Genomic DNA, 16618 nt, shown 5'->3' on the forward strand with positions numbered 1-16618 from the left:
TACGACAAATAAGTCAACTCAGAAATTCCTGAACTCAAACAAAACGGAGGAACTATGTCACAAGGAGTAGCCACAATAGAGAATGCTAGTCAGAATAAGAACAACTCAACAAGAAAGGAAATATTATGTAACAACGGTCCACAATGTACAGTTCGACAACTAGGGAGCTAACACAAGACGAATAATTCCAAATAAGGACAAGTCAACTAAAATATAGGATATCTAACTTCTTTTAAGGTTGGACAATTAAGAGAGAGATACAACAAATTCCAATTAAGGATAAGCAGTATATTCAGTGAATACAAGGACCTAAGAATCCCTAAAGGCCAATTTTCCACAAATAAGTCCGGGTACGTACTCGTCACCTCGCGTACACGGACTACAATTAGAATAGAAGACTCAAAGCCTAAGGGGTAGTTCCCCCACACGATGCTAGACAAGATACTTACCTCAAAGAAGACACACCAATATTCAAAAATGAACTTCTCGAGTGAAATGACCTCCGAACGGCTCAAATCTAATCAAAATAACTTCAAAGCACAAATAAAACTCATAAGAGACTATTCTAGATCATAAAGCGTCAATCTTTAACAAAGTCTAAAAATCGGTCCAAAAGTCGACCACCGGGCCCGCACCTCGAAACCCGACAAATTTCACATACCCCGAACACCCATTCCGATACGAGTTCAACCATACTAAATCATCAAATTCCGATACCATTTCGTCCCTCAAATCATGATTTTTCATTTTGAAAATATTCTTCAAAAAACACCATTTTTCCTCAACTAAAATCACAAATTAAATAATAAAAATAAAATCATAGAATATATTAAATTCTAGGTGAAGAACACTTAACCAATCGATTTGCTTGAAAACCCCACATAGAATCGCTCTAAACCGAGCTCTAGAACTCCAAAATGGTGAAAATGGCAAACCCTCGGAATAAAGTACTATTTATTCCTCCCAGGTCTTAAAGCATCTCGAACGCGGAAGGGTGATCGCGTTCGCGAAGAAGAAAAATGAAGGTTGCCAGAAGACCCTTCGCGAACGCGAGCAAAGGGACGCAATGCGAAGCACAAGGGATAGGAACCTATGCAAACACGAAGAGGACACGCGAACGCGAAGTGTAAATGATCACCCGCTCTCGGGGCCTGGTTTCTACTACGCGAAAACGGAAGGAAGGATGGGAACGCGAAAAAGGTAAAAGGCAGACCTTCGCGAATATGAGAGCTTGAACGCGAATGCGAAGAACAAATATTCCCTCCTATAACTTTACTCATCGCGAATGCGGAGGAGCAGACGCGAACGCGAAGGAGAAAACCAGTAACAGATATCAGCAGTCCAAAAATAGAAGGAAATGGCCAGTAGCCCATCTGAAACACACCCGAGGCCCCCAGGGAACCCGTCCAAACATACCAACACGTTCCATAACCTAACACAGAATCGCTCGGAGTCTCAAATCACATCAAACAATATCGAACCAAGAATCGAACTTATAAATTTCCAAATCTTCCAACTTCTAAAACTCGTGTCGAAACCTATCAAACCAACCCGGAATGACATCACATTTTGTAGGCAAGTCCCAAATAACATAACGGAGATGTTCCAACTCTCATAATCGCATTCCAACCCCGATATCAAAAAGTCCGCTTCCGGTCCAGATCTCCAAAAAATCGACTTTCGCCATTTCAAGCCTAAATCACCTACTGACCTAACATTCACAATACGGATACGCTCCTAAGTCCAAAATCACCCAATGGAGCTAACGGAACCGACAGAACTCCATTCCAGAGTCGTCTTCACACAGTTCCAACTATGGTTAAAATCCTAAGACTTAATCTTCTGTTTTAGGGAACACCCATTTCGATACGAGTTCAACCATACTAAATCATCAAATTCCGATACAATTTCATCCCTCAAATCATGATTTTTCATTTTGAATATTTTCTTCAAAAACCACCATTTTTCTAAACTCAAAACACAAATTAAATGTTAAAAATAAAAATAAAATCATGGAATATACTAAATTCTAGGTGAAGAACACTTACCCAATCGATTTGCTTGAAAAACCCACAAATAATTGCTAAAAGTCGAGCTCTAGAACTCCAAAAATGGTGAAAATGGAAAACCCTCGGAATAGCGTACTATTTATTCAGCCCAGGTCTTAAAGCATCAAAAACACGGGAGGGTGATCGCGTTCGTGAAGAAGAAAAAGGAAGGCTGCCAGAAGACCCTTCGCGAACGCGAGCAAAGGGACGCAAACGCGAAGCACAAGGGACAGGAACCTACGCTAACGTGAAGAGGACCCGCGAAGAGTTAATGATCACCAGCCTCTCGGGGCCTTGTTTCTACTACGCCAACACGGAAGGAACGGTGCGAATGCGGAAAAGGAAAAAGGAAGACCTTCGCGAACACGAGAGCTTGAACGGGAAGGTGAAGAACAAATACTCCCTCCTCCAAAATTACTCATCGTGAACGCGGGGGAGCAGACACAAACGCGAACGCGAAGGAGAAAACTAGATGACAGATATTAACAGTCCAAAAATAGAAGGAAATGGGCCATAGCCCATTTGAAACACACCCGAGGCCCCTCGGGACCCCGTCTAAACATACCTACAAGTTCCATAACCTAACACGGACTCTCTCGGGGTCTCAAATCACATCAAACAACATCGAACCAAGAATCAAACTTATAAAGTTTCAAATCTTCCAACTTCTAAAACTCTTGCCGAAACCTATCAAACTAACCCGGAATGACATCAAATTTTGCACGTAATTCCCAAATTACATAATAGAGCTGTTCCAACTCTCGAAATCACATTCCGACCCTAATATCAACAAGCCTACTTTCGATCCAAATCTCAGAAAATTCGACTTTCGCCATTTCAAGCCTAAATCAATTACAAACCTCAGACTCATAGTCCGGACATGCTCCAAAGTCCAAAATCACCTAACAGAGCTAACAGAACCTACATAACTCAATTCTGGATTCGTCTTCAGACAGTTCTGACTACGGTCAAAATCCTAAGACTTAAGCTTCCATTTTAGGGACCAAGTGTCCCTAATCACTCTGAATTATCCGGTAACTCAGTTCAACCACGCACGCAAGTCAATACACATAATACGAAGCTGCTCGGGGCCATATGCCGCCGATCGGGACTTAAATTCTCAAAACGACCAGCTGGATCATTACATCCTTCCCCTCTTAAACAAACGTCCGTCCTCGAACGTGCCCAATATATACCCGCAGGTGACCCCATGTCACCCCAATCCACATAAGACTGACGACACCATCACATCTATAATTTATCCTTTCTATCAACACCGATAAGCCTTAGAGTCAAAATTCTCACCTTCCATTTATCATCAAAAGACCCGATTCTATATCCATACCAAGTATCAGTCTCAACCAGTTGCAACAACTCATGCCTACACCCACAAGGTATGACCACTCAACATGACACGTCACACATAGGACCATGATAACATTTTTGATCACAATAGCTGCCCGTAATCAAAACCAACACCGACAATTAGCCTCATATCTGTTAGAGACCCATTTCAAACCTCCACAATGCTGACAATGATGCAAGAAACACGAAGACCTCATAAGTATACACCCGATCAACAAGTCACATCTAACGTCACTGGGCACACACCCATAAACTAAAACTCAAGAAGCACATAACTAAAATGGCTGAATATGAAAAGAGAAACACATAAGAGAAATATCAAAAAAGCCCAGCAGGCAAAAGTCTCTAACAGTACCATACTACGAATCAATTTAAAAGGAAAAATCAAAGTACATGAACAAATCATAAGGATCTCATCCTAGTATAACTTCCACCGCGGCATGCAGCATGGCTCAAACATATCAAATCACATGGAATCGCGAGGGTCTCAGCCTCAACTCTGAATCACAAGCCGAATACACATCATACCAAATGAAATCTTCCACTAACTCAGTTCTGCCAATAAAATCACAACACTTATTGAACTCTCACTCTGATAGAATATCAAATCACAAATCATAACCAATTACTCAGGAATCACATAAAACCTACAATATTGGACAACACGATTTCACTTCTAGTCTCGTAACTTTTATAATGAATCAAAACAATGATAGACACGGATATCACTCATAGAATCTCCCAACGGGGCAAACACATAAACATAATACTAAGTCATGAACTCACCCATAGGTGGGACAACAAATAGGGGAACCTGATTCAAAATATGAATGGTGCCCCTCTATAACAAATCAAAAGCATACCGGTGTGACATCATCTGGCGCAGTGGCCTACAACCTACTATATGAGACACATCAACAGGTCGGGCCTTCCCTTCGTGGCACTCTCTACTCTCCTGAATACTCTGATGTGACACACCTGTCCGGAGTCTATGACAATCTCTCACCCTACGGCTGGTATCTCCACACTCGAAGCAACATTCTCTGCTGACGTGGCTGTGGGAACTTTGTGGTACGGGTACTCTAACACCCATGAGCACCTGAAACACTGTGCGAAGCCTGAAGTGCAAACTGAACTGGCTGACCCACAAAACCTCTACCATGTCGTACCCTGCCTCCAAAATAAGGACTAGTAGATCTCTCCGGTCTATGAGGCCTCCTCCCCTCCCTGTCCTCTCTCCTGATCTCGCCTATACTATCTCTCATGGCCCCTCCTATCATCTCTCTCCCAATCCCACATGCACTCTACACGGCAAGCGATCCCTACCACCTGCTAAAATGAAACATCTGACTCTAACTCCCAAGACATGCTGAACCGAATATCATGCCTGAGTCCCTCAATGAATCTATGGACACGCTCTCTATCTGTGGAGACCAAAGCAGGTGCATGCTTGGCCAAATCACTGAATCTCACAGCATACTCTGATACTGACATACTGCCCTTGTGCAGCCGCTCAAACTCTGCGCGCCATGCATCCCGAAGGGACTGAGGTACAAACTCTCCCAAGAACATCTCTGAAAACTGAACCCATGTAAGTGAAGCAACATCGGCCAGGCTGCCTAACTCATATGCCCTCCACCACTGATAAGCCGCTCCCTTAAGCTGGAACGTAGTTAAAGCAACACCACTCATCTCAACAATACCCATAGTACGGAGAATGCGATGGCACTCATCCAGAAAATATTGTGCACTCTCTGAAGCCAAACCACTGAATGTAGGAGGGTCATATTTCTTGAACCTTGCAAGTCTAAGATGCTTTCCTTTAGATGTTGCTGTCCTAACCACGGGCTGAATTGGGACCACAGGTTGTATCACCATGACACCTGGAACCTTACCAGCATGAACTCGCTGCTTTGGGGTGTGGGCGGCGGGAGTCTGGGTTCCTCCCTCGGTCTGTGAAGTAGTTGGTGCAACCGGAATAAACCTCGCCTGAGCGAATGTACCAAACATGCTCAGGAACTGTGCTAAGGTCTCCTGAAGTCAGGGGTAACAGTAGGCGCCTCCGGTAGGTGCTCTATATGTGGCACGTGCTCCTCTTCGGCCTCTGTCTCTATCCCTAGTGACATCTGCTCCGGGGGCAACGTCATCAGCAACTGCAGCTCGTGTCCTCACTATCTGTGAGAGAATGGAATGATAAAAGTTCAAACTTCGAGATCAATGAACTCGCACGATAGGAATGAAGGAAGTGAAACTGTCCTAATATAATAGTTCTGTAGCCTCTCGAAGATAAGTACAGACATCTCTGTACTGATCAGCAAGACTCTACTAAACTCGCTTATGAATCGTATCACCTATGAACCTAGAGCTCTAATACCAACTTGTCACGGCCCAATTTTCCCTCCGTTTGTCTATCATGATCGCATCTAGTCTTAGGGACTAGGTAAGCCTAATATTAATTGAAACAACAACATTATTTAAATAACATATGACAATTTGAAATAGAAATCTCTTAAAATTTACAATTCCAAAAATCGGTAGTATAAGTCATAAGGTCTACAGAGTATTTGCTAGACAACTTCTAAATACAACTGTCCACAAATAAGAAAAAACAGTGCAAAACGAAAACTTTAAGGTGACTTTGAAGACTGCGAATGTAGCAACAGGTTTACCTTGAGTCTCCACAGCATCGACCCGCATAATTACTAACGAACAAATACCTAGATCTGCACAAAAATGTGTAGAAGTATAGTATGACAACACCACAGCAGTGCCCAGTAAGTATCAAGACTAACCTCGGTAGAGTAGTGACGAGGAACAGTCAAGACACACACTGATCTAATGAACTGAACAAGTATAAGTATAGGAACAATATAAATATGATATCTACATAAAGACAATGCAATATGGCTCACAATACAGTAATTGCAATAAGAAAGGAAACAACAAGTATCAGTGGAATACCATAAAAATGACACAAAAAAGTGAATGGAACACATCCTAAATCAGGAATCACAAATAAAACAAGGACAAGTAATAACTCAGCAACTACAACCGCTTTTACATCAGGTTTTAGTTATCAAACTCCATGAGGTATCGAACCTCAAACAAATCACAACTCACGGGTCTCAATACCTAAACCCTAACACTTGGCATCCTATGCCCTCATAACACCTTATAACCGCACTGACGACTAACGTGCCAATAGAGCCATTCTCACATAGAAAGAAAATAAATAAGGGTGAACATCCATACTAAACAATATCAAGAAAACCTCTTATCCGATAAGAGTGCTTAACTACGTGTATGCTTGTGCAAGTGTCCTAACACAGTCCATACCAGCAAATAAGTAAAAGGAAAAAGAACGGACAATACGTAGAATAGTTTCACACAACTTTCACAATATGAAGATCACACAGGTAAGTGTACCACTACACAAATGTCAACAATAACAAGAATAGTTTCTCGCCACGTGTGCAATAATAAAGTAAGTACCCGCCTTGTCTCGCCACACGTGCATAACAATATTCCCACCTTGTCTCGCCACATGCGCAACCCACATATATATATATATCGCGTCTTGTCACGTCGCATGTGCAAATATCAATAGTAACAATGGCACAACAGAAACCTCGTGCGACCCCATAACAACAACCGCACGACAGAAACCTCGTGCATCACAATAACAATAACTATACGGCAGAAACCTCATGCATCACAATAATCACAACCGCATGGCAGAAATCTCGTGCATCACAATAAAAACTACTGCACGGCAGAAACCTCATGCATCACTACAATAAATACAACAGTAATAATGATAATAATACAAGGGTACGACAAATAAGTCAACTCAAAAATTCCTGAACTCAAAGAAACGGTGGAACTATGTCACATGGAGTAGCCACAATAGAGAATGCCAGTCATAATAAGAACAGCTCAACATGAAAGCAAATATTATGTAACAACGGTCCACAATGTACAGTTCGACAATGAGGGAGCTAACACATGACGAATAATACCAAATAAGGACAAATCAACTAAAATATAGGAAATCTAACTTCTTTTAAGGTTGGGAAAGTAAGAGAGAGATACAACAACTCAATTAAGGATCAGCAGTATAAGGATAATCATTTGCCTCAATTAAGGATGAATAATTACAGAAGAGAAAATTATAATTTCAGATAAAGATAAGAAGTTAGGGAAAAGACAACACGGCAATAAAAGAGATACAATTTCAGTTAAGGAACATATGAATCAAATGAACAACAAAAGTAGATCATGAAGCAATTAATTCCAATTAAAGTAGGAAGAAGTGACACTGGAAATTAAGAAACATAATCATAACGAGAACAACTGCATATTTAGTGAATACAAAGACCTAAGAATCCCTAAAGGACAATTTTCCACAAATAAGTCAGGGTACGTACTCGTCACCTCGCGTACACGGACTACAATTAGCATAGAAGACTCAAATCCTAAAGGGTAGTTCCGCCACACGAAGTTAGGCAAGATACTTACCTCAAAGTAGACAGACCAATACTCAAAAATGAACTTCTAGGATGAAATGACCCTCGGACAGCTCAAATCTAATCAAAATAACTTCAAAGCAAAAATAAAACTCATAAAAGAATATTCCCGATCATAAAGCCTCAATATTTAACAAAGTCTAAAAATTGGTCCAAAAGTCGACGCCCTGGCCCGCACCTCGGAAGCCGATAAATTTCACAAAATTTGAACACCCATTCCGATACGAGTTCAACCATACTAAATCATCAAATTCCAATACCATTTCGTCCCTCAAATGATGATTTTTCATTTTGAAAGTTTTCTTCAAAAATCACTATTTTCCCCAACTCAAAACACAAATTAAATGATAAAACTAAAAATAAAATCATGGAATATATTAAATTCTTGGTGAAGAATAATTACCCAATTGATTTGCTTGAAAAACTTACAAAGAATCGCACAAAACGGAGCTCTAGAACTCCAAAAATGGTGAAAATGGAAAACCCTCAGAATAGAGTACTATTTATTCTGCCAAGGTCTTAAAGCATCGCAAACGCGGAAGGGTGATCGCGTTAGCGAAGAAGAAAAATGAAGGCCGTTAGAAGACCCTTCGCGAATGTGAGCAAAGGGACGCGATGCGAAGCACAAGGGACAGGAACCTACGCGAACACGAAGAGGACACGCGAACGCGAAGGGTAAATGATCACCAGCGCTCATGGCCTGGTTTCTACTACGTGAGCGTGGAAGGAAGGATGCGGACGCGAAAAAGGAAAAAGGCAGACCTTTGCAAACGCAAGACCTTGAATGTGAACGCGAAGAAAACATATTCCTTCCTCCAAAATTACTCATCGTGAAGGCGGAGGAGCAGATGCGAACGCGAAGAAGAAAATCAGATGACAGATATCAACAGTCTAAAAATAGAAGGAAATGGCCCATAGCCCATCTGAAACACACCCGAGGCCCCTCGGGAACCCGTCCAAACATACCAACAAGTTCCCAAACCTAACAGGAACTCGCTCGGGGTCTCAAATCATATCAAACAACATCGAACCAAGAATAGAACTTATAAATTTCCAAATCTTCCAACTTCTAAAACTCATGCCGAAACCTATCAAACTAACCCGGAATGACATCAAAGTTTGCAAGAAAGTCCAAAATAACATAACGGTGTTGTTCCAACTCTCGGAATCGCATTCCAACCACCTGATATCAAAATGTCCGCTTCCGGTCCAAATCTCCAAAAAATCGACTTTCCCCATTTCAAGCCTAAATCAGCTACTGACCTCAGTTTCACAGTCCGGACATGCTCCTAAGTCCAAAATACCCAACGAAGCTAACAAGCCGACGAAATTCCATTCCGTAGTTGTCTTCATACTGTTTTAGGGACCAAGTGTCCCAAATCACTCTGAATTATTCGGTAACTGAATTCAACCACGCATGCAAGTCAATAAACATAATACGAAGCTGCTCAGGGCCTTATGCCGCCGATCGGGACTTAAATTCTCAAAATGACCGGCCGGATCGTTATATATAAATAAATAGATTTAGGGTTCAAGGGATGTCGTTACACTTGGTCAAACCATAGAAATAAGAGGCATGGGCTTCTCCTAGAAAGCCTTGACCGATGTCTTGCTAACGAAGATTGTTTAGATTCATACCCATATGTAAGCATAACACATCTGCCCAAAACATACTCCGACCACAACCCTCTTTTAATTAGGCTAACAAATCCTAGTGCTGCTAATACCACCAAACCTTTTAGGCTGGAAAAGTATTGGTGTAATCATCCTGAGTTCACAAACGTAGTCAAAGATAGCTAGCTAAATAGAAAATTCAGTGACGCCATCATTAACTTTCAAACCAATAGTAAAAGTTGGAGTACAGAAAAATTTGGTGACATTTTCGCTAATAAAAAAAGACTACTTTCTAGGCTAAAAGGGATCCAGAATTCACCGGACTACGTAACTTGCACCTTTCTTAGAAACTTGGAGCAAACCTTTCTAGTTGACTACAATAATATCATACGTCTTGAGGAGGACCACTGGAAGCTTAGATCAAGAATCAATTGGCTCAATGGGGGAGATGCCAATACAAGGTTCTTCCACATATTTGTCCTCAGTAGTCGTAGACGTAACAACATATCCTTCTTTAAAGATGATAATGGTAATTGGATAACCGATCATCGTAGGATAATTGATCACACACTTCATTATTTTCAAAACATTCTCTATAAACCATACCCAAACGGATTGGAGAACCATTAAAAATACCACCACAAATTTTGCCAACGTTGAGCTTTCACCAATAGATAGGCCCCTAGATACTCAAGAAATTATTTCTGTTGTCTATTCTTTCAAGCCTTATAAGGCCCTATGCCCCCATGGTATTTACCCCCTTTTTTTTTACCAAAGACATTCGGATATAGTAGGTACCTCAATTTTCCAACTATGCCACGAAATCTTTGAGAGCCAAAAATTCCTGAGAAAATGAATCATACATTACTGTGCCTCATGCCTAAATTCAAACATGCAAATAACCTCAACAATTACCAACCCATAGGTCGCATTAAACCCTACATAAATGATCTCATCAGCCCATGCCAATCTAGTTTCCTAAAAGGCAGGAGAGAATGTGATAATGCTATAATTATTCAAGAATCCCTTAACCACTTCAAAAATATGAAAGGGGAAAAAGGTCATCTAATTATTAAAATTAACCAAGAGAAAGCATTCGGCAGAATCTAATGTTCCTTTGTTTACAAGGCCCTAACTTTCTTTCGCTTCCCACCAAAAATTACAAGCCTCTTCATGAGCTGGATCTCTACTAGCAAGATAGCAGTTCTAGTCAATATATCCCAAACCAACTACTTTGAACCTACACGGGGTATCAGACAAGGTGACCCTATATCTCCATACATATTCATATTATGCATGGAGTTATTGTCTATATATATCAACCACCAAGTCGCTCTAACCCTGTGGGATCCCATTAAAATTATCACCAGAGACCCCCAATTATCACATATTTTCTATGCGGATGACCTAACACTAATGACACATGCCAATTAAAAAACTATTAACAACATTCACGACTCTCTATCTGGGCAGAAGATAGACAATATGTAACGACCCAACTTGTCGTTTTAAGAATTAATGCCCCGTTCAGCGACTTAAGCTCTAGAGTAGCTTCGTAATATGTATTATGACCCGCATGTGTGGTCGAGTTTGGTTTTTGAAAGATTTAGAATTTAGGTAAAAGAACAATTCTCATTTTGAAACTTAAAATAAAAAGAGTTGACCGGAGTTTGACTTTTGAGAAAATGACTCAGTAATGGAATTTTGATGCTATCATTCGCTTTGTATGGTGATTTCAGACTTAGGCATGTGTCCTAATTTGGATTTGGAAGTATGTAGGACAATTCGACGCATATTGGCGAAAGTTGGAAATAATAAGTGGAAAAAGAGTCTTACTTGCACAACACCTACCTTTGAATGAGTATAAAACTCATAATGTGAAGATACATTCCATGATTTTTTGTCCCTAAAGAATATCCCTTCGAGTCTGGTTTCAAACGCATCAAACCATTTGTCATTTGGATATTTCTACAAGAGGTTTTAAACAAATTTCTAAAATAAGGCAGGCAAAATAAGGAAAGTTTTGCTAAGGATTTAAGGCCTTAAATCGCGCCTCGGATCTCCACTTTTTGCTTGCGTACCACAGATGGCTATGGATGAGGGTAACGTCGTGTAATCATGGTTTTATACTTATATTAAAGTTTGAAAGTGAATTGGGGTCTACATCATAGCAAGGTATCGAAGGAGGGTAAGATTGAAAACAAGAAATATAGAAAGGATGCAACAGGGGAGCTCGTGTTAACTCGTACACCGCGCGGGTTTGAACGATCCATGACCCCCACCCATTTCAATAAAACAGCAAAGTATTGCCCCAGCACGCGAACATGAACGAGAGCTCGTGCATGTCGGCGCGATGCACGACGATGGACAAGCTAGGCCTGAAGCCTATCTAAAGACCATTTAGGTAGCTCACTTCTCCCACTCCTCTTGGCCGATTCTTAGAGCTCCTCTCCACTCTCTCAAGACCCCCAACTCCCCACTTCTTCAAGGTAATAAATCCCCATTATCTTGGTGTGAAATTCCATCAAATCTACACTAGTATTGATGAAATCTAAACATAAACTACATAGCTCTTCAAAAACTCAAAGGAGGGTTTTACAAGATCTCTTCCAAAAGGTAAACCTACACCCTTAAACTTACATGTTTGGATTTATTATGAGTATGTGAGCAAGAAATAAGTAGTAATACTTATTGGATGGTGCTTGGAAGCCATAAATACTTAAACTAGATTATTGGGTATTGAGGAGATTTTGTAATTAATTAATTAGCAACAATTGGGTGGATGTGAGTTCATTGATGATTTTAATGGTGCTAAAGAAGGTTGTTTGTAGAAAAAAGATGGTTTAGTATCTCTTGTTGGTTGGAATGAGGGATTGTTGGATCAAGAAACACCATTAATAGAGGTAGTAAAATGTTATGTAATCTAGGTGTTTGATAAAATGCCTAAATAACAAAAAATCTAGAAATTTGTTTACTAATATTGGTACAATTGTGTTGCATTATTGTAGATTGAAATTTGTTTAGGTGGTGGACTATCGTAGTATTATTAAGGGGAGAATTTCATATTTGAGCCGTCCGGAGGTGGGTTCACTCGCGAAGATCATTTAAAGCATTGACTTAGTTTTGTCGAGGTAAGTATCTTGCCTAACCTTGAGTGGGGGAATTACCCCTTAGGCATCGAGTCTTATGTTCCATTTGTGAAATGGGAAAAGCCGTGTACGCGAGGTGACGAGTACGTACTCGGGCTTATATGTGCAAAATTGATTGGGTTAAAGTCATAGGCATATTGTGTAGTAAATTGGATAATTGTTGGCATTTATTAAATCATCCATTTGCCATGCCTTAATACATGTTTGTTGAATTTGTTTTTATATGACAATTTGTTGTGGTTATTGCTTGTATATTTATGTGAATTCCGTGAGTTTGGTGATTTGAAATTTCCTGAAAATTATTATATTATGAATTTTTTATATGAAAATATTTAATGAAATAAGTTTAAACCGAGGCGTTATATAATTATCAAGAATTTGGATTAATGAAGGCGTTGCCCTATACTGAGTATTTTCCATCTCTATTATTGTTTTGAGATTTTATACACATTGTGTGGAGCCTTGGGCTATTTTTTTTGAAATTAATTAATTTTGTTATATCTTTAGAATTAGTTGTGGCTATTGGGCAAATTGTGATATGAATTAATTTTGTTATGTTGCCATGATAATATTCCGTGTAAATTGTTCTGTTATTTGAGTAATTATTTTGAGGATATAAGAGTGGCATTTCACTGTTATTTTGTTTGTTGGGATATTATTAGGGCAGAGCAATAAGGGTGGCTATTGATATTGTCAGGGCGGAGGGATAAGGGAGGCTATTATAGAAGTGATAAGGGTGGCTATAGGATAGATAAGGGTGACTATTGTCAGGGATGATATGTGATGGTGTGGGGTTATTGCGTTGGTACTTTTCATGTGATGCTGTGATTTTTCTTGTGTTTATTTTTATACCTTGTGCAATTTGTCTTGTTTTTGGTAAATTGATAATAGTTTGATATATGTTGAAATTAGGAGCCTATGGTTATTGCCAGGCGGATTATGAAATGATATGTGGGCACAAGGTGCCGTGAGTAAATAATGATGATATTGGCACGTGAACTGTCCATGCAGTTGTGATATGAAATATGGTCACGAAGTGCCGTGAGTAAATAATGACGATATTATCACGTGAATGATATAAAATGTGTGCACGAGGTGCCGTGGAAATATGAAAGTGGGTTGAGACCCGTATTTTATGATTTTGAAATGCTGTGTCACAGGGTGACTTTTATTCGAAAGAAATTTATTTGAAAGAATTTTATTTGAAAGATATTTATTTGAAGGAATTATATTTGAAAGAGATTTATTTGAAAGTATTATATCCTGAAGATATCTATTTGAAAAACATATAGTCGAAAGATTTATATTGGAAGGACTTGATTAATTGGTTGTACTTGTATTCATTATTTGTTGCGCAATATTTATGTTCTTGTCGCCCTGCTGTGTATATCACTGGTTGAATATTGTTGCCATCATTGTTATTTGTTTCTTATTATTTTTGTATACTATATTGCACAGGCTATTAGACTAGTGAGTGTCTCGACCGTACCTCATCACTACTCCACTGAAGTTAGTTTTGATACTTACTAGATACTGACCGTGGTGTACTCATACTACACTTTTGCACATTTTTGTGCTGAACCAGGTATTAGAGCTATCAGACTCGGACATAGTTAAAGTGTAATCGCAAGGATTCAAGGTAGGGCTGCTTCGTCGTTGCATCCCCTTGAAGTTTTTCCATTTAATTTTACCGTTAATTATTAATCAAACAGTATTGAGTATTCAATGATTGAGATCATTCCATGTACTAAGTTAGAGTTCGTGACTCAGTATTACCAGTCTTGGGAGTTGTTTTGAATATTTTTGCTATTGGTTTATATTTAAAAAAATAGCTTGAATTGTTATTATAATCGTCTTACCTAGTCTAGAGACTAAGTGCCATCCCGACGCCTGTGGAGGGATTTTTAATCGTGACAAGTTGGTATCAGAGCTCTAGGTTCATAGGTTTTACGAGTCACGAACGATTTTAGTAGAGTCTTGCGGATCGGTATGGAGACGTCTGTACTTATCTTCGAGTGGATACAGATCTAATAGGAAATATTTTCACTTCTTTCATTCCTTATCGTGTGATATTTATTCAGCTTGAAGCATATATCTTATGTTATTTTGCATCCACTCATGTATAAAATTGCGCCAATGGTTCGTGACACTATAGAGGGGTTATAAGGGAGCCAGGATTGCTCAACCATTGTTACCACGTGTCATCCAGATCGAGGATACAGAAGTATTGAGAGATCATTCAGTTGTGCATATAGCAGTGCAGTAGGTTCTGACATCTGGTTGATAAGTACGATCTTAAGAAGGTTTAATTAGTTGTCTAATTGTCACAATCATGGTAGGGTCATGATATGGATGTAGTTCTGAAGATAGTTGGTGGTATTAGAGACTATGTGGTTCGTATGGGATTTCCATTAAGTGAAGGATACATACTAGCAGTCAAGGCACTCGAGGAAGCAATTTTGACTGTCACGAGGATGACATTCGCCTAATAAATGTCTTAATGTGTGCTATGACTGGTGTCGTACGAGCGATGAAGGTTAGTATTGTGGATTATCGGACTGTGTCCTATCGCTTCGGGCCAAGTGAGGGGAGTCCACTATCAATGATCACATTACGGGGCCATGCGCTATATCAGTTTTGGCCTGAGATGTATATATGTGGTATTAAAAGGTTCCCCAAAACTTGTATATGATTAAGAGCTGAGATTTGTATGAGATGATGTTGGGACTTGCGGTATTCCCGCGTCCTTAATAATTCTACATTTCAGTATCAGCGGGGTCATGGAAAAAATTTCAGAATACTCGAGGTTCTACAGTAAGTTCTTTTAATGCACCACCGATACGGGGTTCCTATAATGGTTATTATAGTTATCTAGCATAGATTCAGTATGAGCAGTCGAACCCGTAGAGGAATTGTTATGAGTGTAGTGATACTAGGCATATCATGAGAGATTGTCCCATACTTGGGAGAGGCAGATTTTGTCTGAATACCCAGCCTACATGCTATATTCCAGTTACTACCCCACATGCATAGTCAGTTAGGGGTGGAGGATAGGCGGGTGGAGGCTGCCCGAGAGGGGGAGGCCCGACCCATTGATATATTTGATATGGAATGGCTGAGGCCGATACACCAGATAGTGTCGTTACATGTATGATTAATTCGTAATAGAGGAGCACTGTTCTTATTTTGATTCAATTCCAATTATCTAGGTGAGACCTCGTATCATGCTCCATTTATGGTGAGTTAGTGATTTTGTACACCACTCACGTGTTTATCCCCGTTGGGATATTTGATGGTGTTAGCCATGTCTAACATTTTGTTTTGTACACTATTGAGGGCTAAGAGTCCAAAAGTGACTTTTTGTTACTCACTACAGTGGGCTTTGATATAAATTCGGGATAGTTTTGTTAAAGAGTGTGAATTATATGTCCTACCGGTATGGGGGTTCATTATTTATTGTGAAATTATTTCATGGAATTTATTAAAAAGAAGAAATAAAGGGAATGAAAAATTTCAGTTGGCACAATGTGCAAACTATTTGTGATTAAGAGATTAGGATGAGATCCTCGCATTTTTATATGATATGAAATATTTAAACTGGACTACAAGCCGCGATGGAAGTTATATGAGGACGAGGTCCTTGTGGTAAAAACTTTATGTGTTTAAATTCTTCCTTTGTGAAATGTAAATTTGTACTATAGTATTAATAGGGTGTCATGTCTGTTAGGCTTATTTGATAATTTTGTATATATGTTCTATGCATATTTAGCCATATTTGTGCTGTAAATATTGAGTTTTAGCTTACGAAATGAGTGCCTGGGTGGTATTAAATATGACTCGTTAATTTGGGTAAATAATTATGAGGTCTTCCTGCCTCGCGTGTTGCTGTCAGTGTTAATTATAAATAGCTATTACG

General features: G+C 39.5%; 1 protein-coding gene across 1 annotated transcript; it reads right to left on the reverse strand.

The window, feature by feature from the left end:
* Positions 1-4745: 4745 nt before the first annotated feature.
* On the reverse strand, positions 4746-5423 carry LOC138899357 (uncharacterized). Its single transcript, XM_070185523.1, has one exon. It carries the CDS (start codon positions 5421-5423, stop codon positions 4746-4748), a length of 678 nt encoding a protein of 225 aa, XP_070041624.1.
* Positions 5424-16618: the final 11195 nt, after the last annotated feature.

This window comes from Nicotiana tomentosiformis, chromosome 9 (assembly GCF_000390325.3).
Source record: "Nicotiana tomentosiformis chromosome 9, ASM39032v3, whole genome shotgun sequence".
Classification (NCBI taxonomy): domain Eukaryota; kingdom Viridiplantae; phylum Streptophyta; class Magnoliopsida; order Solanales; family Solanaceae; genus Nicotiana; species Nicotiana tomentosiformis.

Coding starts and splice junctions, on each gene's coding strand:
- LOC138899357 (XM_070185523.1), bottom strand. CDS start 5,423: ATGTTTGGTACATTCGCTCAGGCGAGGTTTATTCCGGTTGCACCAACT.